Here is a 26251-nt window from a genome sequence, read left to right on the forward strand (position 1 = left end):
CAATGTGTCATTGAGGAATCTCACGTGGTGTAGTGTTTAGATGGGTGGTAAAAATCATCACCAAAGCTAACCGTGGAAACATTTTGGTTGTAGAAACTGAGGTATAGAAGCAAGTTGTTCATTTGACCATCGGAACAGGTTGGCCTTGTAAAGATAATTTATAACCCGGATTCAGTTTTTTTAAAAAAATTCCTTCAGAAGCCAGCACTGTTATATTCATGCACAGTAAATTAAATCCGCTACTATTATCTAGGACTAGATAAGAAACCTGGGGCCAAATTATTTGAAGGGCTGCCAGGGAACTGTATATAATTTGTTCCAAGAAACCTATTTGGAGCCTGAGAATGCTACACAACCTGTCTGTTTGAGGCCTGAGCTGCAAAACAAGGGAGACAGAAAGAGAAATGCCCAGTTTCCTAGGATAAATTACTGTTGTGCTGTTTAAATAGAAAGTGGAGGTAGGTAAATAACAAGACTGTTATAAAATCTCAATTGTAACTTAAGAGGACCAGCTTTAATTACTGGCTGTTAATTCATGGTGCATGATTATTATCCTGCAATAAAATATTGTTAAACATTTAAAAGATTTACTCCCGTTCCTGACTACTCATTATCTTGTGATCTTGCTTCCCCTTTGATCATAGTTGGATTCCTTTTGTTTTCAATTTTTAATGTTATTGGTTAAAGGTCAAATGGGTTTTCAGGAATGTACATAGATTTTAGATGCTGCATTTTCAATTAAGATTCACGTGGTTTCCTTTTAAAGGAAGCTGTAAACTTTGTGAAATACACAGGCAAGCAACTTTGTATTCTCCCTATGCATTACCCCCAAGCAGCATGACCATCGATCATAAGAGGACTAGTTCAAACCTTTGGAGACCACTAAGTTTGTCATCTTCCTTCTGTGATTAAAGGCCCTTTTTGGGTAATGTAGTTTTTAAAAACATTTCTCCTTAGTTCTAGGTTGCTTTTCTCCTTGATTAGTTTCCATCCATTGCTTCTTGCCTACCCTCAGGTGCTTTGGAGAATACGGTAGCTTGACTCCCTCTCCTTTATGGCAACTCCTTAGACATTAGAACACTGTTATCATGTCACCCCAGTGCTTCTTTTCATTAAGCTTAATGTACCCAATTCCGTCAACTGTTCTTTATACGTTTTAGCCTCCAGTCCCCTAATCATCTTGGTTGCTCTTCTCTGTACTTTTTCTAGAGTCTCAACTTCTATTTTTATATCGTGGCAACCGAAACTTGATGCAGTATTGCGAGTGTGGCCTTACCAAGGCATTGTAAAGTGGTAATTAACACCTCACATGATTTTGATTCTATTCCTCTGTTAATACAGCCTAGAACTGCGTTGGCTTTTTTGGCAGCTGCTGCACACCTACAGCCTGTTTCAGAGTTAGGATGACCAGTGGTGTGCTGCTGCGTGGTTGCATGGGTTCGAGTGAACCGTTTGATCACTGGTTGGGCTCGCCCATCCACCCTTGTGCTAAGCTATCCATTTATAACTAACTTTCTGGCTTGTTCCCTCCATCCTCGCTCCCCAGCTGAGTTTCCTGCTGCCCCTGCTTTACTCACCGGAGCTGCCTAAGTTGATTACCTGCTTCTTTGAAGCTCCGTTTCACTCCCAAAGGGGTGCATGCGAGCAAAGCTAGTGTGCGTGCATGCTCACAATCAATGAACCACTAGTGAACATAAGTGCAGCCTACCTCTGCGACACCCACAGTCACATGGCTACCTTTGGGGCACTTGGCAATCAACTCACTTTTATGGCAGTTTGCAGCATGCTGTGACCGCAATTTGCAATGGGTTTTTGTTTTTGTTTTTGTTTTTTTGCTGGTGTGCTTGTTTCTGGCAAAAAAAAACCCCACACCATTCCTTGGGAAGAATGGATTTGCTTAATGAAAGTGACGCTTGTTTAAACAACCATGGTATACACTTAAAAACAGTCATAACCTCATTCATTCATAACTTGGCTTCCAACGCTGTAATTCTGAGCTCAGTTATGGTTTTAAGACAAGGATTAAGTCACTGTATTTTATTCTGTTTTTGGTGAACTGCACAGAGTTCCTGGGAGTCAGGTGGTATAAAAGTTTTAATAAATATTCAGACTTCCCAATTTACTCTCATCTGGATGTTCTGAGTTTCCATTCTTGCAATGCTCTGTGATGATGAAAGAGTGCAGGGAAGAGCAACAAAGATGATTAGAGGACTGGATACTAAAACATATGAAGAACGGTTGCAGGAACTGGGTATGTCTAGCTTAAGAGAAAGAAGGACTAGGGGAGACATGATAGTACTGTTCCAATATCTCAGGGGTTGCCACAAAGAAGAGGGAGTCAAACTATTCTCCAAGGCACCTGAGGGTAGAACAAGAAGCAATGGGTGGAAACTAATCAAGGAGAGAAGCAACTTAGAACTGGCAGCCTGGGAGGTGACACGAGGCTGGCTCCTGGGCCTGGTGAGCGCCTCACTGAGTGAGGGATACTTACCAACCGCCTTGAAAGAGGCGGTGGTGAGACCCTTGCTCAAGAGGCCTGCGCTCGACCCAATGTAGCTAGCTAACTATCGTCCAGTCTCCAACCTCCCCTTTCTGGCGAAGGTTGTCGAGAATGTGGTGGCGCAGCAGCTCCCGCGACACCTAGACGAATCCGACTATCTAGACCCACTCCAGTCCGGCTTCCGACCCGGGCACAGCACTGAGACAGCCTTGGTCGCGTTGGTCGATGATCTCTGGAGGGCCAGAGATAGGGGTTGCTCCTCTATCCTGGTCCTATTAGACCTCTCGGCGGCTTTTGATACCATCGACCATGGTATCCTATTGCGCCGGTTGGAGGGGATGGGAGTCGGAGGCACCGTTTTGCGGTGGTTCGGCTCCTACCTCTCCGACCGGAAGCAATGTGTGTTGACAGGGGGGCAGAGATCGTCCCTGAGGCCACTCACTTGTGGGGTGCCACAGGGGTCGGTCCTCTCGCCTCTCCTGTTCAACGCATATGTGAAGCCGCTGGGTGAGATCATCCGTGGTTTTGGGGTTGAGTACCATCTTTACGCTGATGATACTCAGCTGTATATTTCAACCCCAAACCACCCCAACGAGGCTGTCGAAGTGATGTCCCGGTGTTTGGAAGCCGTCGGGGTCTGGATGGGGGACAACAGACTTAAACTCAACCCCTCCAAGACCGAGTGGCTGTGGTTACCGGCGCCTCGGTTCAGCCAGCTGACTCCATCGCTGGCCATAGGGGGCGAACAATTGTCCCCTGTGGAGCGGGTGCGCAATTTGGGCGTCCTCCTTGATGCCCGGCTGTCAATGGAGGACCATGTGGCAGCCGTGGCAAGGGGGGCGTTCCACCAGGTTCGCCTGGTGCGCCAATTGCGCCCCCTACTGGACCGGAGTGCCCTGCGCACGGTCACTCATGCGCTGGTGACGTCTCGCCTGGACTACTGCAATGCTCTCTACATGGGGCTTCCCTTGGGACGCGTCCGGAGACTGCAGCTAGTTCAGAACGCAGCCGCGCGGGTTATTATGGGAAGTACACGTTACTCCCACGTAACACCTCTCCTGCGCGAGCTGCACTGGCTACCTGTGGCCTTTCGGGTGCGTTTCAAGGTATTGATCACCATCTTTAAAGCGCTCCATGGCAGTGGACCTAGTTACCTGCAGGATCGCATCCTACCACACACGTCCCTGCGACCTATCCGCTCACACAGAGAGGGGCTCCTCCTGGTGCCGTCTGCTAGTCAATGCCAGCGGGCGACACCTAGGAGTAGATCCTTCTCTGTGATGGGCCCAACCCTCTGGAATGACCTCCCCCCTGACATTCGAACTACCACCGACCTCCGTTCCTTCCGGCAAAAGTTAAAGACTCACCTATTTCAATCAGCTGGCCTGGCACTTTCTTAGTTCTACCTCCCGGGGATTTATTCATTTTAATTGGGTTTGGGGTTTTAAAAAGTTTTTAATACACTATATACTATATTTAATTTATTATTCTATGTACAGTCTTGCAACCTCCTCCACCTACGTATTTAATTATTTAACTGTTTTGTATGTATTTTATAACGTATTTTAGTGACTGTACACCGCCCCGAGTCCCTTTCGGGAGAGGGGGCGGTCTATAAATATGAATAATAAATAAATAAACTGAGGAGAAATTTCCTGACAGTTAGAACAATTAATCAGTGGAACAGCTTGCCTCCAGAAGTTGTGAATGCCCCAACACTGGAAGTCTTTAAGAAGATGTTGGATTGCCATCTGTCTGAAACGGTATAGGGTTTCCTGCCTAGGCAGGGGGTTGGACTAGAAGACCTCCAAGGTCCCTTCCAACTCTACTATTGTATTGTATTGTATTGTATTGATGATAGAGTGAATCAGGTTAGGAAAGGCTGACATGTAGTTGCTGCCAGTTCCTATTTTCTTCCTTTTATGCAAGCAGCATTTTTCCTTGCAAAGTGTTTTTTTTTTAAAAAAAAAAACAGAATTTAAAATTTACAGAGCCCAACTGACTCAACCCTCTCACCGTGTACGCATAGGACAAGCATCATTTAAAATAACAGAAGGCTTTTTGATTTGCCTGTGACATTCATAATGTTATCATTTCTCTGCACAAGGCACAGATCTATTTTTAATGTAGTTCTAATTGGGATGATTTTGGTTTCCTGCAGGTTCAAGCCTCGGAAATGAAGAGCAAATCATTCTCAAGGCAGCTGAACCATCTAAAGAAGCACTTAAGGGGACCAACAGAACTTCACTGCAGGCGTCAAATAGCACACCGATTGCCCGCAGGAGTCTACTTCCGGCACCAAAGACAGGAACAGCGCCGGCTGGTAAGTTTTTCCATGTGTCAGACTTCATATGACAAGTTCCATCTATTTGTATCTGTATTTGTGTATGTGCAATCAGTATATATTTTAGAATTTTGTAGTATAGCTCACCTCTAATTCAGAGTCGATTACAGTACCTACAAAGCATCCAAAATATGTTTTGAAATATGTGCTCAAATCTGTTTAATACTTTGGAATTAAACAGTTATTGCCGTTTAATTGATCCAGAATTTTTAAATAAATTCTTAGCCTGGAATATTCAACAATGGATGTTCAACCTGAGCTTGTAAGATATAAAAATCAAGGATCCTTAGTAGGTCTGAGCATTGAGCACGGACATTTATAGCTGTTGTGGCTCGCCAGCGGCCAATGGAACTGGCAGCAGAGGACAGTGAGGAGGTTGGGGAGGAACATGGGCCAATCCTGAAGGCTAGGGAAGGCTCTGACAAGGGCTCTGCATCAGAGGCAGAGATGGGGCCAAGGCCGTCTGGCAGTTCTCAGTTTCCTTCAGAGCTATACAGCAGTGAGGCAGAGGAACAGCTGGAGCCTGTTCTCAGTGTGCGCATGCCCAGAGCTGCCAGAAGAAAAGAACAGCTGAGAAATCAGGGTTGACTTGGGAGTAAAGCCACAGGTAGACGGTGAATGGCCCCTCATAGGAAATAAAAGAGGAGTAAAAGGGGAGTGTACTCTTGCAAGAAACAATTCGTTCGTTCATTCGTTCGTTCCTTTCAGAAGTGTGAAGATCTGTCCATGAATCTCTGTGCCAAGTCTTTCCTTGCACTGCACTGTGTTTGGAAAATATTTACATGGCAGCTTTCCAAGATAGATAAGTTCTGTGGTCATAAATTAACCTTTGAAGAACTGTTTACCAGGCCTTTGCTGAATGTGAATGGGAGGAATTCACATTTTTTTTTTAATAAAAGGGGTTTTGCTGGGACCAGAAATCTGCTTTGTGCTTTTTGGGGAAGCCTAGGTCAGAACAATAGCAGTTTTGTAAGCATATTCACTTGTAAGTTTTACAAACTTCCTCAGCATCAAGAATCTTGATAAATCCCTGTCCACGAGTTATTATTGGAAGCACTGAGCCGAAAAATGTCTGCTGTGAATGGCGTTCCCTTATCAGTTGGCAGCCCTTCATGCAGGCTGTAGAAGAGGCATTCCCAGTACATTTCCTATGAGGGGAGAACTTGTACACAAAGATGCCCATCCCTCTGCCAGAGATATAAAAGCCCTAATTGAAAAACCAAGAGCAGAACTCTGAAAAACCTGGAACAGAGATTAGAAGAGGAACCAGAGAGTGGGAGTTGGCTTCCATTTTCCCAACAATCTCTGAAGAAAGCTTGGGATCTCTCGAGAAACTGGAGAAATCCAAAAATTTTGAAGCAGAGGATAGTTCAATTTGCTTTTAAGAAATCTTCTATTTGAGTAGAAATCAGTACACGAGCCAACGAAGAATGATAGATGTGTGTGATGATAACTCAATTTTTCCATATTTCTCTCTGCAGGCAGGGAACTATTTTTATTGGTATTTCAGATTGGGTTCCAGAAGGTATATTTTTCTCTACAGGATCTTCTTGTAATCAATAATATTAATGGGAAACTATTTCCTGATGTTACAGATTAGATCAGCATCATTTCCTAATCTGTTTGGAGCATTGGATTTTCTTTGAGATCATTTTACTCAAGTTACCAGCAGCTGTGTAGTTTGTTTATTTATTTTTAAGCATTGAACGCTTGCGTTTTTAGTATTTGCTGGTAAAATTATGTTATTTTGTTATTCTTTTTAGATAAAATTGTATTTTATTGATCTCTGCTGTGGATGGAAGAAAGAGCTAAATCATGCTGTCGGTATTTCTTGGCCAGGAGTTTGCATGACTGAGATTATTGGTTTTTCGTAGAATTATCTTGTTATTACCATAAAGGCTAAAAATTGTGAAAATGCTATCTTTCACACATACCGGGTTTAGGAAATGGACACCCAACTGAGAATAAATGGTAGCAGTGGAAACTACCAAGCCCATTGCCCTAAATCAGGGATAGACTCTGGGTTTGAATACTCAGAAACCTTCTAATCTATCAGCTTTCCAGTCTATGAGTTCAAATGTCTACTACAATATTATAAACCAGTGATGGTGAACCTTTTCGGTACCGAGTACTGAAAAAGTGGAGTGGAAACATTGGGCGTGCATGCTCATCGGGGCCGCGCTCCAGAAAAGCTGAGCTTCCAGGTTCTACACACATGCGCACCCGATGATCAGCTGGCTGGCAGGTGTGTGCAGGCCGGTTTTTGCCACTGTCCCACGCTCGAAAGAGAGCTGATCATCACGCGTCCATGCGTGCCAGAAACCCAGAAGAAAATCAGGCAAGGCCGTGCTTGCCAAGCAACATGGCTTCACATGCCACTTTGGGCACGCCTGCCATAGGTTCACCATCACAGTTATAAACCTTCAGAACTTTGTTCTAAATGTACGTATATCCGCAAAGGTACCCCTACATGAAAGGGACAAAGTGAGAAAGGCTTGCATATATGCTGTTCATCCATCATCATTTTTGCCCAATACCCATTATCAAGTGCAGTCCAACTATATTCATATAATTCATTTTAGTAGTTTGTATGGATATATTAGCGCTGTGCCTTCTTTTCAAACAAGACTGTGAAGTAGCAAGGCAGATATCTGCGCAGCGCTTTAAATGATCAGATGCTTCAGAAGAAGAGACAGCCATAAATTTTTCCATCCATTCATCATCTGGTCTTCCGGTACCTGATTCATGCTCCTGCTATAACATATAAACCTCAAATAAATCACAGTAATCAGGAAGAGCAATTGAAGGCATCAGGGCTGGAATTATAGAAGTATACCAAAATTGCCCTCTCTAATAGTGATTCAGGGTTTTTTTTGGAGGGGGGGGGGCTTCACAAATGGGTCCCTGGAGAGACTCCAAAGGATGGATGGTTGTTCATAATTGCTAAAAACATGAGTCCAGCCAGTTTCACAGCTTAATGTTGTGAGGTTAGAATGAATGGAGAACCCACTTGGATCATTTGCACTCCAGAAGAATGACAGGGTGGCAGAGTGGTAACTTTAAATAAATTGGTACTTAGGGATCCCTGTTATCAGGTTGGTTTCAGAAGCTGTAGGTCCTGGTGATTTTACTTATGATATGAGGGCTTCAAGAAAGAGAAGACTATATACAAGACAGCTTTATCCGCCACAGGCCAGATTAGTCCTTCTGTAAGCTGATTTTTAAATATTAAAACTGGTAAATCTTGTTTATAAGAAGCTCTCAACGGAAAAGAGTCATGACTACTCAAAGGAGAGGATATCTCTTTAGTCATTTGCTCTATAAAGAAGGTATAAATAGGATGTGAAAATCTTAATAGCTTTATACCTAACTAATAAAGCGTGACCTGATTTGTGTCACCCTTCAAGCCAAATACATTTTTATTTTGTAGAAATGTTATACTGTAGATAATCATTTGACACATTCATGGTAATGCTATATAGTTTTTAATATGATCTGCTTTTGAGGGGAAGTATGAGTGGGTCAGTGGCTAAGTGAGATTGTCAATCAGAAATGTCGGCAGTTCGAATACCTAGTGCTGCGTAAGTGAGCTCCTGTTACTTGTCCCAGCTTCTGCCAACTTAGCAGTTCAAAAGCATGTAAAAATGCAAGTAGAAAAATAGGAACCACCTTTGGTGGGTCCATGCGTTAGCTTTTCGGGTGCGTTTCAAGGTGTTGACCATCATCTTCAAGGCGCTCCATGGCACAGGACCTAGTTATTTGCGGGATAGTATCCTGCCCCATACATCCCTTCGGCCGATTCGCTCACACAGAGAGGGACTCCTCCGGGTGCCGTCCACTAGGCTGTGCCGGCGGGCGACGCCTAGGGGAAGGGCCTTCTCTGTGATGGGCCCGACCCTCTGGAATGACCTTCCCCCTGACATTAGAATGACTACGGACCTCCGCTCCTTTCGTCAGAAGCTCAAAACCCACCTGTTTCAGCTAGCCGGCCTGGCCTAATTCCAGCTTTCCCACCTCAGTTTTATTTTTAAATTTTATGATTGGTTTTATGGGTTAAGTTTTTAATTTTTATAAATTTGTACCGGGGCTATTTAATCTAATTTTAGCTATGTATACTATTGTTTGTATGGTTTTTTAAATTTATACCTGTACACCGCCCCGAGTCCCTTCGGGGAGAGGGGGCGGTCTAGAAATCTAATTAATAATAATAATAATAATAATAATAATAATAATAATAATAATGCTGGCCACATGACCACAGAGACATCTTCGGACAGTGCTGGCTCTTCGGCTTTGAAACAGAGATGAGCACCACCTCTAGAGTCTGGAACGGCTAGCACATATGTTTGAGGGGAACTTTTACCTTTACCTTTATGAGTGGGTAACCCACAAGGAAAATATTCAGGTGTATGGAGAGAGAGATTAGTTCCTCTAAAATAGTCTAAAACTTTGACTATTTCTACTCTATTTAAATATCTATTGGCAAGGAAATGACTTCACTAAAGTTTCAAGTTGGAGCTTTTGAAATGGATAACTTTTTTCAAGTGAATAGCTGAAACTTTGAGTTGTATTTCTTTCCCACATCTTTAAAATACTTATTCATTGAATATTAGTTTCATTCAATTTTATATACAAAAAAAAAGTGGAACACCATACTGAGAAACCACGAAAATGAAAGCTCACTTTTTCTTGGAGAGGGTGGTCCTGCATGTAAGGATAGATAACGGTTTGCAAGTGATAACAGTGATGAGCCAAAGTGGCGTAGTGGTTAGAGTGCAGCACTACAGGCTGACTGCTTCCTGCTCAGGAAGGTTGACTCAGCCTTCCATCCTTCTGAGGTGGGTAAAATGAGGACCCAGATTGTTGGGGGCAATAGGGTGACTCTGTAAACTGCTTAGAGAGGGCTGTAAAAGCACTATGAAGCGGTATATAAGTCCAAGTGCTTATTGCTATTGCTATGAAAGACCGCTTAAAGTGGGCTGTAAAAGCACTATGAAGCGGTATATAAGTCCAAGTGCTTATTGCTATTGCTATGAAAGACCGCTTAGAGTGAGCTGTAAAAGCACTATGAAGCGGTATATAAGTCCAAGTGCTTATTGCTATTGCTATGAAAGACCGCTTAGAGTGGGCTGTAAAAGCACTATGAAGTGGTATATAAGTCCAAGTGCTTATTGCTATTGCTATGAAAAACTAACTTTGTGGCCAACAGTTGCATTTTCAACTTTTGCTGATCAGTAAAGCAAAGGTAAGTTGAAGCACAGATTCTAAGCACAGTGGTGGTTTCACAGTGGTGGTTTCACAGTGGTGGTTTCACACTTAGCAGTTGCTTCACTTAATGACCAAGTTATGAGTCCCAATTGTAGTTGCTAAATGCTACCCATATTGTCCAGTTCTGTAAGGGTGGCATGCAAAGAAATTAAGCATCACCTGGATTTCTAAAATGATCTTTATTGCCAGAAGGATAATGTAACTACAACCTTGAAAGTCTGCCAAAGTAATTATTTCACACAACTTACACCTAGAGTTATTAAGTCAAGTTTCTCTGAGGCTTTTTCTCACACTTCCCCCTTATCCTCCCCTCCCCTCCCACGGACTCAAAACCTTTATTTTAATGTTCCCGTTTCCTGCCTTCAGTATCTTGCTGCCTCCTTTATATTAGGCATTCCATCATATTTATGGATTCAGGTTATGCCGTGAAATTCATTGGGAGTCAAGGCAGGGTCTACAATATTGGTGTAATAAGCCAACAGCAGTGCATGCATGCCAACAAGCTGGTTGCCACTCTCTGCATCCATTCCAGCTTCTGAATGGTTTTCAGAGGCAGACCCATGTAAAGCTCCTTACAGTAGTCCAGTCAAGGGCATGATTTGCAATCAAAAATTCTGCTTTTCCAGATATGGCCACAGTTGATAATTTTTAAATTATGATGTGATTAACTGCTGATATTGAATGCATTTTTGTGGGTTCTATAAAAAAAACAATCTGAATTTTTAAAATAAAGTTTAGACTACTGTAATACACTTTACATGGTGCTAGGGATTCGCTAGGGATATGAGGGACACAGTGCCTCAGTGGCTAAGACGCTGAGCTTGTCGATCTGAAAGGTCGGCAGTTCAGCGGTTCGAATCCCAAGCGCAGCATAACAGAGTGAGCTCCCATTACTTGTCCCAGCTTCTGCCAACCTAGCAGTTCGAAAGCACGTAAAAATGCAAATAGAAAAAATAGGGACTATCTTTGGTGGGAAGGTAACAGCGTTCCATGTGCCTTCGGTGTTTAGTTATGCCGGCCACATGACTATGGAGACCTCTTCGGACAGCACTGGCTCTTCGGCTTTGAAACAGAGATGAGCACTGCCCCCTAGAGTCGGGAACAACTAGCACATATGTGCGAGGGGACCCTTTCCCTTTCCCTTAATACACTTTACATGGGGCTACCCCTGAACACCATTTGGAAGTTCTGACTGGTGTATAATGGAGCCGTATGGAGCGAGCAGTGACTGGACGTGCGGGGGGGAGCGAGTGAGGGGAGGCAGGCAGGAGGGAGTTTTCCGGTTCTGTGCCTCTGGACCAACGGGTTCCAAAAGGCATGCTAAATTTCATGAACGGATTCTAGCGTACCAGAAACCCATCCCTGCTATGTTCCCAAGCCAGGGACTCTGAATGTGCCATAGTTTTCATTTCCTGCCTATATTGCTAACTGGCCCAATATCTTGCTCCCATGTACCGTATATTTAATTTGGATATGTTTAGGGCTTTTGTTGGTTTTACTATTTTTATTGTTTGAAAATGTTTTTAATGTGTTTCATTGTAATACTTTTTTTTAAAAAAAATTAAGCAGCCCAGAGTCACTGACTGAGATGGGCATGGGGTTTCCACAGCATGTAATTCTCGCTGGGTAGATATCTGCACGTGCAGTGCACCCTCTCAGACTCGGAACAAATATCTGAGTAGTTTGTGCCCTTTCAGGTAGTTCTGCTTATTGTTCTCTGCTTTTGCGTGAATGGGTGTATCTTTGTGAGCACCTTCTCTAATATCCAGCCTTTTTCATTCCGAAAACGTACAGCTGAATTCAGAAAAGTGCAACTGCCAAAAAGATAATTGGGCTTCCATTTTCTAATTGGTTCAGAAAGTGCAAATTTAGGACATTTTTTTAATCCAAATGCAAGCATCTTCAGTTATAGAAACTATTCTGCAGTGCCATATATGGAGAGTAGATTGTGAAGTCCTTTGTTGCAAGATCGCTCCAGCTGTCTCTGCTGTCAGCAAGCAGCAGAGAGATTCATTTCCTTGATGCCCTCCCACGTCTCACAATCAAATGCAGCAATAACCAATATTTTGTGGCTTCAGCTTCCATGCTGTCTTTGGCACCCATGCTGTCCTTATTTCTACCAAGAAGAAGGTTGATGCTGAGATCCATAGGCCAAATGTTTCAATATGAAGGCTGTTTGTTTATTTGGTTTGCAATGCTGAACTGTGGCAATTGGGTATCAGTGCATCATGGTGTTTTGGCAAGTGTCAGGACAGTGATCAGGTGCCAGGCAGTTTTTTGGATCCAGAGACAATTAGCTCACCAGTTAATGAAGAGATTTTAAGCTTTATTATTAGCTTAAGCAGGGACGTGGTGGCTCCATGGCTAAGATACTGAGCTTGTCGATCAGAAGGTCGGCAGTTCGGCTGTTCGAATCTCTAGCGCCGCGTAACGGAGTAAGCTCCTGTTACTTGTCCCAGCTTCTGCCAAACTAGCAGTTTGAAAGCATGTAAAAATGCAAGTAGAAAAATAAGGGACCTTTGGTGGGAAGGTAACAGCATTCTGTGAGTCTTTGGCATTTAGTCATGCCGGCCACATGATCATGGAGACATCTTCGGACAGCGCTGGCTCTTTGGTTTAGAAACGGAGATAACCACTACCCCTAGAGCCGGAAATGGCTAGGATGCATGCCCAAGGGAACCTTACCTCATTAGCTTAAGTAAATATCTAAAGCACACAAGCAAGATAATATCCAAATCTCACACAGGCTGCCGGAAGCTCCTGAGTGACAGCAGAGATGCCCCAAGGACAGCCGGAATCCACAGTATGTAATGCTAAGTTTCATGTAGAAGCTCCCAACTCATAACTACTGCCCCACAGTTGTTATCAAAACTGGCACCCATGACTTCTCTGGCCCTGCTATGGTCAAGGGACTACAAGATCTGACCTTGACTGGCTGGTAGATGATTCTGGGATGGGAATCAAATGTCTGAGACTTTCACAGTGGAGAAAGCTGTGAAGTTAAATGAAGATTCCCCCAGCCACTCCTTTATCTTTGTTTAACAAGCAAGAGGGGAAAAACAAGCAAGCTAGCTTAGAATGAGCTCTAGACTTTTCTTAATATGAAGGAGAAATCAAAATATGTCACTAAATATGAAATAACAATGGTCTTCCACATTGCCACTACATAAGGGAAGAGATTTTGGTAGTCCTTTACTATATGCTTATGCATACATGCACGTATGCACGCACCACACACGCACGCACGCACACGCACACACAGAGAGAGAGCAATATATTTGGCATTTAACCAGGAATCTAGGACTGTTTTTTTGGGAATACTGAGATTATGGTTAGCTATTGCATTGCAAATACAATCCTTGTATTAGCTCAGAAGAGACCAGATGCAGAACATATAATTTTTAGATGCTAGAGCTTGCTAATTATGAGGTTATTTTTAAGCTTGTTACGCTGCATAATATTTCATAGAATGCAAATATCAAATGCAACCTTTGCAATGGATAACTCAATGCAATATTGCACCTTGTGTCTGCAGATCCTTTCTGTGAAGGCTGTGCAAATACTTCAAAGGTTTTGTTTGATAACACAACCTGGTGTTGTGAAAGCAAAGAACTTCTTCAGAACATTACCGCAAGTGTGTCTTTTTTGCCAGGTGCATGTGACTGCTTCAGAGTTGCTTTTGATTATCTCAACATATATACTGTATTTGTATATACAATCGTTTTACATGCATGTATATGTATCTGCATGTACAGTATATGCATCACATGCACTGTATGTGTGCATTATGAAGCACTGTTTTGGAAAGACTGGAACAGCTCTACTTTTCTTACTACAGATGGCTCTTATGCAAAGGAAATTCAAAACATTATGTTTCCTTTTATTATAAGTGTTATTATTTTCCTATACATCTAGGATGCATTGTATGTATCTAGGAAGTCTTTGAAGCTATTATGATGACAGATTTTAACTCCACCTATTAGCAAACTAACTCCGCCAAATGCAAAATGTCAAATAAAATCCCAGTCCTGGGGGTTGAGGAAAGCTCAGAAGAGGGCTCTGTGTCAGAGGCAGAGAGGGAGTTAGACAGCACTGAGGCAGAAGAACAGTGAAGCCTGTTCCCAGTGTGCATATGTGCAGAGCTGCCAGAAGACAAGAACAACTAAGAAAGCAGGGTGACTTAAGAGTAAAGCCACACCTTGAAGGTGATTGCCACCTCCCAGAAGAAACAAAAGAGGAATGAACAAGGAGTCGGCTTTTGCAGGAAACAATTTGTTCATTCGGTCTGGAAAGTTCTGTTTGTGCTTATAAGAGACTCTGTGCCAAGTTTTGCTTTGCCCTGCGTTTGGAAATTAGTTATCTAGCAGTGCTCCAAATGAGATAAGGTGCGTGTGGATAAACATTCCTCTGAAAGACTGTTTGCTAAAGCCTTGCTGACTGTGAATGAAAGGAATTCACAGCCATGCAAATAAAAGAGGTTTTTCGGGACCAAGACTTTGCTTCTTGCTTTCTAAGGAAGCCTGTGTCAGAACAATTGTAAGCATCTTAAAGTCTATGCTGTGCTTCCTAAAGTCAGTTGCCTTTATCAAAAACAGATCATGTAACAAATCCAATCTTTTTTCTGTCTTTCCTTAAAAAAAAATAAAGGAAGTTTTTTTCCTTAAAAGAGTGGAATAATGAACATGAGCAGTGATGGGGAAAGCAAGGAGAGGAAACAAACAAGGAATCCAACAAGGGAAGAACATTGAAGAATTTTGAGTTCTTGGTGTTCTCTGAAGTTGGTTGTTTGCTTGCCAACATTTTGTTACCAGGTAAGCTGGTCTGAAGATGCTATCTAGTCTGTTAATGAAACACCGGTAAGCAAACGATCAAGCATAGAGATCACAAAGGATTCCACAGTTCAACCTGAGCCACATAAATTATCTTCTATTAAAGAACTTCTGAATAGTAGGACTCCAACATCCAAAATATTTTGCACAATGGACAAAAAGTTGACATCAACAGTTCACTGTCTAAATTCTGTGGCTGATCCTTCATCATATTAATAAATTGTGATCATATTAATGCTTTGATATTTTGATTTTTCTACAAATTCTGATAAACCAACGCAGGAAACTACAATCTATGTTTCAATGAGGTACAGCAAACAATTTCCAAAACTTAGATCAGTTTTTTGGGGAAAAAATATGTTTCCATACATTCAAAATAGTGTATAGAAGGTATTGTAGTCAATTAATGGATGGGTGTATGTTTTAGCTTCAAACTTCTTCAAGAAAGGAACTTTGGACATATAAATTTATGTATTTATTATTTGTGATAACATTTATATGCCACCCATCTCATTGTCAACTGACTCTGAGCAGCTTACAACATCCTTAAAGCAAAAGTGGAAAAGATTAAATACCGAAATCAATGGAGATTAGATAAATTAGATACCAGAATACAATGGGAGCTTCTTCCTAATCCACTGATTACATTCAGGCTGGAACAGCCCCAATTTATGAAGATTTGAGTAAGTTAAATCCTTGTGATAAGGAGTAAATAAGGAGGCATTTGGTAAAGAAACATCAAGTATACTAATAAGTTTAAAAAAACAATCTTACCTGTGCATTCTTATTTAATACAAAAATGGTGGGGCAAACAGTGATTTTTTTATAGAATCTGCTTGTCATCCAAATGAGGCATCTTCAATTAACCCCGCACAAATCTCATCGTTTTGCATCACTCCACAAATTTGAGCCATCCAAAACCAAAGCAACAGAAAAGAATCACCTTACATGGTATGACAGAATATTAGAAAATAATTGCTATGCAAATTGTTTTGATGACATGAGCTGATTGGTTTTCTTCCGTTCTCTGAAACGAGCAGCTTTAATTAGATTCACTGCATTAAATCATCCTTCTGTGCAAATTTGGGGCATCACAAGCATGTCAAAGAAATAGATTAGGAGGAGGAGGAGGAGGAGGTGGTGGTGGTGGTGGTTAGAATAGAAGCACCAGATGATTTGGAACGTGTCCTTTAATTCTATTGAAATAAATTATACTTGCAGAGCCACTGGAGATAATGCAACCAATAATTTTGAAGAAAGAACAAGCCTTTAAAAAGATCCTGGCTTGCCAGTCAATTTAGGAGATGAAAAGCCATCTCTGATGGTTCCTTTCCCACTGATGGCAGGCAGGAAGACCTTTGGCAATAAGTTTTGTAGGTGGGACATGAGGAATTTGGAGTTCACCTGAGCAGTCAATGTGAATTAAGAGTACCATCAGTTAAAATACGCAAATAGGTGGCATGGTAAACATATCATTGTCTGTCATTAATAATAATTTGTAGAAGTAAGAAAAGATGAAAAGTACATATGAGGAACATATCCTAACTCTAAAAGGACATTAAAATTGCTCTTGGGAAGGAATCTTCTCTTCAAAGACTCTCCACAGCTTTGGAGACACTAAGGATCTTCATCTTTCACAAGTAATACTACCTCAGTTGAAATGGTGGACTTTCCTTCTTCAAGTTTCAACAAGCCCTCCAGGTTTTCAGATTCAGTGCCATAAAATCCATTAAAGTTCAAATCTGACACTTCATACTGGAACCAAAAGTTGGCCACTTCGATTGGCATAGCATTTGTGTAATAGAATAAAAGCAATTACGTTATAATGAAAGTGTTAGAGTGTGCAGAGATGGACAAATTTACAAAAGAAAAGAGGAAACAGAATATTATATGATATGGAACGAGTGGTACAAATGGCTAGAGGACAGGTGTAAAGCTTAAGGAAAGACTAAATGAAGACGACACAGGAGTTAGAAAATAGCAATGTATAGGTAGAGATAAACAAACGTGCATAAATGGAAATGGTACATAATGAAGGATTGTAAATTAAGGAATGTATATAATAGTATCACATATATAGACAAAGAGAAACTGAAATAAGGGGAGAGAAGTGCATTTACAATGGATGTATACCGAGGTAGAAATGTTATACAGAAGAAAATTGCAATTATTTTTCTTTTTGTCATTTTTTTTAAAAAAACTTTTCAATAAAAGATTTGTTTAAAAAAGAAATTATTTTAATGGTATAGCACATTTTTACCTAAATAATTATACTGTCAGCGTTCCAATTATCATGCAGAATTAAATCAGAGCTCAAGACATAACTTTCATCAAAGTTCCAATTTAATAAGACAGACATGTTGGCACCTCTGTGGAATCCCGAATCTGAAAGCTTCCTCGGATTCCCACCCAGTTGAAAGTTCATGATCTTGTCCCCACATCCATAAATCCATCACATGGTCCAATCTTCCTCTGCCACACTGGCATTTCCACCCATCTAGTTCCGGTCAGATGCAGAGGTGCAGAGACAAAGAATGGCCTTGATTTCTAGAAAGGAATGACAACAACACATTCCACAATTCTACTCCTTACTATTCCCTCCTCCCAATTGCCCACTAATGAAACAGCATAGTAAAGAAAGAGAGAGAAAGTGTGGCAGGCCAAAGATTCTAAAAGGAATATAACTGCAGGCCTGACATATACTCTGTTGTTACTAAATGTCTTCTCCTATGACCATCGTTAAACAGTTATGTCTGCATAACACGATTGCAAAATGCCTTTATCTACAGACACACACCACACACACTTGTTATGATTTGAGTTTGACCTGAGGGAGAAGGAGTCAACTTTTGTTATATTATTATTGTCGTTCAAAATTAAAGAAAGAAAGAAATGCTTCTGTTTTGTGACTTTTGCCTATCCTGATCTGAACTATGGTTTAGTGAGAGAATCAGAAGAGACAACTCTCTTCCTTCAGGCTTTCCTTCTTAAAATAATTGATTTATTTTTCCTTGGTTTTTTTTAAAAATTAATTTATTAATAAAATAATAAATTTTAAGTAGTGGTGCAGGGAGAACATGGATTTTCAGAAGGAAAAAGGGTTAGTTTCATTGCATGCAGACTGGTTCTATCTAGATTAGCAGTGATTGAAAAACTATATTTATATATAGTTCCAAAGAATAAAAAATAACTTTTTTTTGCAAGAAAAGGAATAAAACCCCTTCATTTTCACACAGTGGTAGAACCCATGAAGGTCAAGAAACAAAAGGGAAAGGATAACAACTGATTTCTTCAGTTCTGATTTCCAAGCTAACAATCATCATCTTGTGTCTGTACTTGCTTATTTATTCTCATTTCCTCTATCTTGTCACACACACACACACACACACACACACACACACACACGTTACTGGTTAATTTTCTAGTGAGAACAGAACTGAATTATTTTTTTAACCCAGATAATATTTCCCATCTCATGTCTTCCTTTTCTCATTTTGTTTCAAATAAGGCATGCTGCAGTGCTTCATCATTCATGAAGGATAGGATTACTTGTGGTTATCAGACTAGAGCAGGGGTGTCCAAACTTGGGAACTTTAAGACTTGTGGACTTCAACTCCCAGAATTCCCCAGCCAGCCAGAATTCCCCAGCCATGCTGGCTGGGGAATTCTGGGAGTTGAAGTCCACAAGTTTATTTATTATTTATTTATTTCTTAGCGCTTATAGACCGCCCCCTCTCCCAAAAGGGACTCGGGGCGGTGTCTTAAAGTCTTAAAGTCCCCAAGTTTGGACACCCCTGGACTAGAGGGATAAAATGATAACCTCTTTGCAGGAAGCCACGCCATATCCCTCCACCTTATCCTACCCCATCCCAAGTGGTTTTGTATTCAGTTTGGAAATTCCACTAGTTGATTGGTAACATTTAAAAACATTTTGGTGGACAGGTTGCTGCAAACAAGAGGTGGTATTCAGCCAGTTCTGACCGGTTCTGGTGAACTGGTAGCGGAAATTTTGAATAGTTCAGAGAACTGGCAAATAACATATCTGGCTGGCTCTGCCCCCATCTATTCTTTGCCTCCCGATTCCCAGCCAATCGCCTGGGTCTTCCCTGCACAGGAGAACGAGATGGAAAGCAGGTTAGTGAGCTGGGGAAGGAATGGGGATTTTACAGTATATCCTTCCCCTGGAGTGGGGAGGGAATGGGGATTTTGCAGTATCCTTCCCCTGCCATGCCCACCAAGCCACGCCCATCAAGACATGCCACGCCCAGAGAACCGGTAGTAAAAAAATTTGAAACTCACCACTGCTCCAAATATAGACTAATTATTGGATTGTCAAAGATTTTGGCTTGTTTATTTGCTTGTCAGGAGGAGCTGGTAAAGTCCACTTCTTTCAGCTTCTCTATCACATTTTTCCTGTTTTTCCCCCGAGTTCTCTTCTTTCCCTCTTTAAAGTCTGGATTTTTAAGGCAAGCGGTGTTTTTCCTCAAGGGAAGGAAAGAACAAGATTATTCTCTTTTGTGTTATATGGCTATGTCTGGATTTGTCTCCCTTGTCTGCTAGCTTGTTCCCACCATTGTTTACATGCTTGGAAGATCTTGATTCTATGTCTCAAAATCAGTTATCAGTGAATGAAGTAATCAAAATTGGTGAATGAGAAGAAATCTATTTTGAGCACCAGGAGACTTGACAAATTTCATCCTGTACTTATCAGGCACGCATAGCCAGATCCTATTTATGGAGTTCAACCTTCTGTAGGGAATTTATATATTAAAGATACCTGCATATAATACATTAGGTTTAGGAGCTAGCTAGATTCTGGTGTTCATTAATACATTACATTCATACATTAATAGCATGTTAGTACTAATATAACAGGTCTGTTATAGGGAATAATTCCTTTGAATTCCTAATTCCTTCACAGATAATACATCACATTGATATTTTCAACTAGATACATGAGGTTATCCATACAAACTGCTTTAGAGTGATTTTGATTGTGTAAAAAAAAGATAAATTAACTGGGAGAAGTATCCTGGTTAAATATGGTTTTCAAAACTTTCTCATTTGTGTGACTCAGTCTTCTATCCTTCCAGGGTCAGTAAAATGAGGACCCAGATTTTTTCAGGGGCAATACCCTAACTTTGTAAACCAGTCACGAAAGCACTATGGAGCAGCATATAAGTCTAAGTGCTATTGCTGCAGTTCCAGTATAATAAGGACTATTATTGTGAAAAATAAATAAATAAATAAATAAATATAAATAAATAATAAAGCACTGCAAATTTCTTGAAGAATTTAGTACAGCCTCAGTTGTGATTCTAGTTCTGTTGTGATTATACCCTGTAGATTTCCCAACAACATTGTAGAATTCTGGGAATTACAGAGCCAAGATTCCTTCCTTCCTTTCCTCCTTCCTTCCTTCCTTCCTTCCTTCCTTCCTTCCTTCCTTCCTTCCTTCATTCATTCATTCATTCATTCATTCAAATAATTCAAGGCATCAACACCGCATAATATTCCTTCCTCCTCTTTTTTGTAATTGCATTCTTATTGTATTCTTATGTTCCCTTCATAGTAGGGAATCCTGTGAGTAGGGTTGAGCTTGGGATAATGATTCACCCAAGGTCATGGAATAAATAGCTAGGGGTGAAAGAGAACTAGAACCTGAGATGTCTGGCTCTGATCCCACCAAATTTGGCCCTATTAAGGTGGATTGGTGGATTTCCAGATATATATTTTTTTTCTGAAAGAAAATAAGTGAAATTTGGAATGGGTAAACGAATGGTTTCAGCATTTAAAGCCCAGAAAACAAATTTGTTCAAATACATCATAAAATTTAAAAAGACTGGGAAGTGAAAAGATTGCATGGGAATCCATACATGTGATTTTTTTCCCCCGTTCCAAATTAATACAGTTCAGAGATTTGCTGGTACCGTGTTTCTCACTTTTTTTTAATTCTACAGAGCAATATACAGTAAAGCAGCTAACCTACAAGCTACTTTAAGTGCACTTTCAACCAGTTTAGTCAGTTTACTATGTGCCACTTGGCTGACCATTTCCTTTTACATTCAAATGGGTTATAAATAATTCTGTAGGTTTTCTATGCATTCCAGACTGAACAATCTCTTTGTACTTCCTTACTCTGCAGTTCTTCACAGTTAGTCTATTAAAATCCTACTGACTCTAATGGGACTTTAAGAATTTAACCGGGTGGATCCTTTTCTCTTTTATTGCACTTATCCGAAGCTCTCTTTTTGGCACGCATACTAGAAGTTCCCTTTTACTGCTTTAAATAATTTTCCAGACTTTATGAAGTTTTTGCAAAGAAATGTCAATAAAGGGTTTTAATCCTAATACAGAAAAATATTCTTACTTTTTAAATACTTCATAAGGTCATGTTTTTGGTGCCTAAGCTGCAAAGTATTAGAAATCAAGGTTTTAGTATAGAAGGTAGTCCTCAACTTACAATAGTAAGCCATGTAGCTCCTGTTCCTTGTTTTCACACAAAATAACTCTGGGGTGGGTTGTATTAAAAGAGAAGGACTGGCCCAAAATCATCTTTAGTCATAGCTGAGAATAGACTAGACTTGGGTCTCCTCCAATGCCAGTCTAACCTCTTATTTACTACACGAGTGAGATTCTAAATATAAATCTTACTCCGTTTTTTCAAAAGCATCTGTGTTTCATTCAAATTGTGGCTTAATAATTTATAATGCCAGCGGTGCTTTATAGAGCAGTATATGTTATCAAACAACTTTTCTTATTACTTTTCTTATTTACTATTCCTAAATAGTAAAGAAATAGACTTGTGTTTTTGTGAGTAGCAAATTGACTTCAAACACATAAGGGAAATCTGACCTGCGATCCAATTAATCTAATATGGTGGTTCACAAACCAACCTGCCTAAAGTCTTCTGTGTATTTTGACGCATTTCCCAGTCCTGTTTCAATACTCTTTCTCTCTCCTAATGTTCAAAGAGGTTCTGGAAATAAGCTTTATTCAGTGACTTAGCAATAAGAAAGGAAGCTAAACTTAATCTGTCCAGGGGAAATCTCCATCAACTGATGGAGCAACTGAGGAAGTGAGTTATGGGGGAAGTGCTGGGATATGTGTGTGTATCTTTGTGATTGAAATGTGTGTATAGGTTCTCCATACATACGTGGATTGAATATGAATATTATACATTATGATTTATTTTACTATTTAATTTTACCATATTATGAAGTATTCTGAGTTTTGTACAGTGCCTAGAAATGTGCAACATGATATATCTGAAGATGGAATCGTCTTCACCCATTTAATGAACTTACCTCTGGTCTATGAAGTCAAATTCCTAGAGTGCCTTCCTGTAACTGTGAAGTTAATCAAGTGAAGTATTAAATATCACTTTACCATACTTGGAATACGGCATCCAGTTTGGGTTGCCATGATGTAAAAAAGATGTTGAGACTCTAGAAAGAGTGCAGAGAAGAGCAACAAGGATGATTAGGGTACCAGATGAAGAATGTAACCGTTCTTCATACGTATGAAGAACGTATGAAGAACGGTTACAATTTAATGAAAAGAAGGCGTAGGAGCAGTGGTGGGATACGACTGGTATGCCCCGGTACAGGCATACCAGTGCCTGCTGGGAGCACCAGGTACTGTTCCGGTACGGTGCTCCGGAGGGCCCACCCGCCCTCCTTACCTGTATTTGAGCTGCTTGGGGCTTACATGCACATGCACAGAGCATACGGTGCCTGTGTGATGCTCCGCCGAGCAGCTGGAGTATTGTGGAGGCGTTGCGGAGCATCGCAGGTGGTAAGCAGACATGCATGCGCTGCACACATGCATGTGGTGCACATCCGGCCTCTTTGCACCGTACCGGTTGCAACAGGATCCGGAACCCACCACTGACTAGAAGTGACATATTAGCAGTGTTCCAATATCTAGGGGACTGCCACAAAGAAGAGGAGGATCAACTTAGTCTCTAAAGCCCCTGAAGGTAGGACAAAAAGCAATGGATGGAAATTAATTAAGGAGAGACCCAACCTAGAACTAAGGAGGAATTTCCTGACAGTTAGAACGATTATTCAGTGGAATGACTTGCCTTCAAAAGTTTTGGGTAAAACATTGGAAGAGGTTAAGAAGAGATTGGGCAACCATTTATCTGAAATAGTATAGGGTTTCCTGCCTGGGTGGGGATTGGACTAGAAATCTGCCAAGGTCCCTTCCTATTCTGTTATTCTTGTATGTTTCATTTTCAGTTATATACACATATATTTTTCTTACAGGGCCAAAAAAAGAAGGACAGAAAGATCAGGAAAGCAGCAGGCCTGCCATCTCATCCCCCAAGAGACTGGTAGTAGCAGCCACCAAGCTCAATTCACCAGGTATTTGTAATCTGGGAACACTTATTTTTTAAAAAAAGGTTTTAAATTTGTAGATGGAAAATTATTATTAAAGTATGGTTTTCTGGAATAATGTCTAGATCAATGCAAATCTGTACAAGGCTAAACATGAAGAGGTGTGTACCTGTTGTTAAATGGTTAAAGCAGCTGAGTCTTTTTCCATTGTGTGAACATTTCAAAACCTACGTGCAGCATTCGTTACAAAGCTTCTTAGTTATACATTTATTCTGATTGATTAGGGGAAATGAGGGAGAAGAAAGCAAAAAGTGTTATTTATTTGTTAGGTTGCCCTGCATGAACACAAACTCTATAAACATTAAATCTCAGACCGCCAAGCATCAGTAAGCAAGTTTATTATATAAGCAGACAAAACAAATTGTATCAGATTATCTCTGGATGGAACAATGTATTTTTTTTTCTATAAATGAGGACCTTATTGTTAAACATTTAAAATATGGAACTTATTTAATTTGTCAAGAAATGTTATCACGTCATGCATAGTGTACAAATATTTCTAGCTATGGTTATTTTTTTTAACATATTACATTATCATATTTACTACGGGTAGGATAAGAAGAATAATAAATCCTGAATTGTTGGCTCATGAACAAACCTATATTCTGCTTTTCCTTTAGTCCTCTGTCAGCAGTCCCTGCATTTAACTGCAGAATTGTTTTCTATAACAGTCTACATAATTAAAATGCCACCGGTGGAGACAAGTAGTTGGCAACTGTGAACAATAAATGAGAAGGTCAGATGAATACATTCACCACGTGTACTTAAAACTACAGTATTGATTTGGCTGATTAGTAAGAGTTCTCAATAAAAACATTTTAATGAGCTAAAACTATTCTTCAATTAGTGAGATAATTGGAGGTTTAAATGTTTAATGTTTGAACATTTCCACAAAACAACTTGTAAATGAAAACAGCGTGGAAAGGCATTTCCAAATTGTTTCTCCTCCTTCCCCTTATAATGAAAATTTGTACGATTAATAGTAATAGCATTTAGACTTATATACCGCTTCACGGTGCTTTACAGCCCTCTAAGCAGTTTACAGAGTCAGCTACATTATTCTAATTGTGAAACTACTTAATTTAATACAGAATATCATGAAGAGTCCTTGTCAATGTTCAATGGTATAAGTACAGATTTTGCATTCTACTCTTTTATCTTCAAAAAAGAGATTCCTTAAATCTTTCTTGCTTTCAATCATCAAAATATGTCATTAACGTATCTAAGTTTATTTATGTTTCTTCCAACAATTTTAATTCCAATTTCTGTTTCTTCTATTCCCACATTTATCATATATTCTGCACAGAAATAAATCAGGTGACAATTTATAACCTTGGTGTATTTCTTTCCCAGTTATGAACCGTTTAGCTGGTCAAATTTCATTTTAACTGTTGTTTTCTGGTCACTATACATACTTTTCCTGTGATTTGTTATATCCAGATTTTTACAGGGTGTTCACGTTTGATGTGGAATATGCAGTCACCACTGTTTATAATATATAAAGAAGAAATAGGTCTTTTTATTTATTTAAAAATAAAACCTCCTATTTTTTAAAACCTCTTAACTTTCAATTATCCATTGGATGCTAGCAATGTCTAAAGTTACCCAGCGTTTACTGAATCCCAATTTTATATTTGGCAATTTTATTTTCATGTACTGTTGAACTCTAGATTGCAGAATTTTACCTTGCTAGCATGCAAATTAAGGAAGCTAGGTGGTTTATATGCAAATATACACATAGAATGTAAGTGGAGAGAATACTAGTAGCATATGCTGCCAGGAATCATATCCACTGTTTTAGGTGAGGTCTGCACTTGCACACTGGGGCACTTAAATTTAACTACTAAGAAATCTCAACCATTCGTTCTTCTGAAAACTGCATCATCTTGGTCATCTCCCTAGGCCAGTGATGGTATTGAGTGCCAAAGAGGTCACACGGAAACGTTGTGTGCACACCAGTGGTGGGATTCAAAATTTTTTAGAACCTCTTCTGTAGGTGTGGCATGCTTTCTGGGAGAGGCTTGCAGGCCATGTGACCGGGTGGGAGTGGCTTGCTGGCCATGTGACTGGGTGGGAGTGGTTTGCCAGCCATTTGACTGGGTGGGCGTGGCCAACTTGTAAAATATGGTGAAACTCACTTAACAACGCTCTTGCTTAGCAACCAAAATGCTAGCTCAGAAACTCTGGCATTTGAAGCACGCAAGTCTTAAAGCTGTCGGCATCACGCAGGTGCTGTACGTTGCATGCACGTGCACAGATGGCCCATTTCCTTCAAATACAGGTAAGGAACGAGGGTGGGCGGGCGGGCCCTCCAAAGCACCGTTCCGGTACGGTGGCTGCTGCTTCCGGCAGGCACCAGTCCTTGCATACTGGGGCGTCCATCTCGCCATGGTAACTAGGCAGCTTACAGACATATAATTAAAATACAATATAAAATGTATTTAATTATGTGATGAAATAATAAGTAAAAACTTTACCTTTAAAATTCAGTTAAAATTAAATTAATCAAGATGGGAGGAATGGACCAAGTGTGCAAGGGGACGAGGTGGGGTCTGTCTAATCCATTAAGGACCCCCAAGACAGTGGTGGGTTTCAACATTTTTTAGAACCTCTTCTGTAGGTGTGGCCTGCTTTGTGGGAGTGGCTTGCCGGCCATGTGACCGGGTGGGAGTGGCTTGCCAGCCATGTGACTGGGTGGGCATGGCCAACTTGTAAAATGTGGTGAAACTCACTTAACAACGCTCTTGCTTAGCAACCAAAATGTTGGCTCAGAATCTCTGGCATTTGAAGCACACAAGTCTTAAAGCTGTCAAGTTACAAGACCCTTGCACCCCTAACCCTTTAGGAAAAAAACCCCAGGGGTGTTCAAACGTGACAGCTTTAAGACTTGTGGACTTCAACTCCTCTC

The 26251-nt window shown here is 40.6% G+C and overlaps 1 protein-coding gene across 1 annotated transcript in view; it reads left to right on the plus strand.

Annotated features, from left to right (window-relative positions):
- MTUS2 (microtubule associated scaffold protein 2) overlaps positions 1-26251 on the plus strand; it is a 224671-nt gene that overhangs the window by 113812 nt on the left and 84608 nt on the right. Inside the window, exons 4-5 of the mRNA XM_081952692.1 lie at positions 4662-4823; positions 23212-23310. Of these exons, the coding sequence (XP_081808818.1) occupies positions 4662-4823; positions 23212-23310 (261 nt within the window). The remainder of the gene's footprint in view (positions 1-4661; positions 4824-23211; positions 23311-26251) is intronic.

Source organism: Natrix helvetica (genome assembly GCF_964273705.1).
Source record: "Natrix helvetica genome assembly, chromosome: 4".
Lineage (NCBI taxonomy): Eukaryota > Metazoa > Chordata > Lepidosauria > Squamata > Natricidae > Natrix > Natrix helvetica.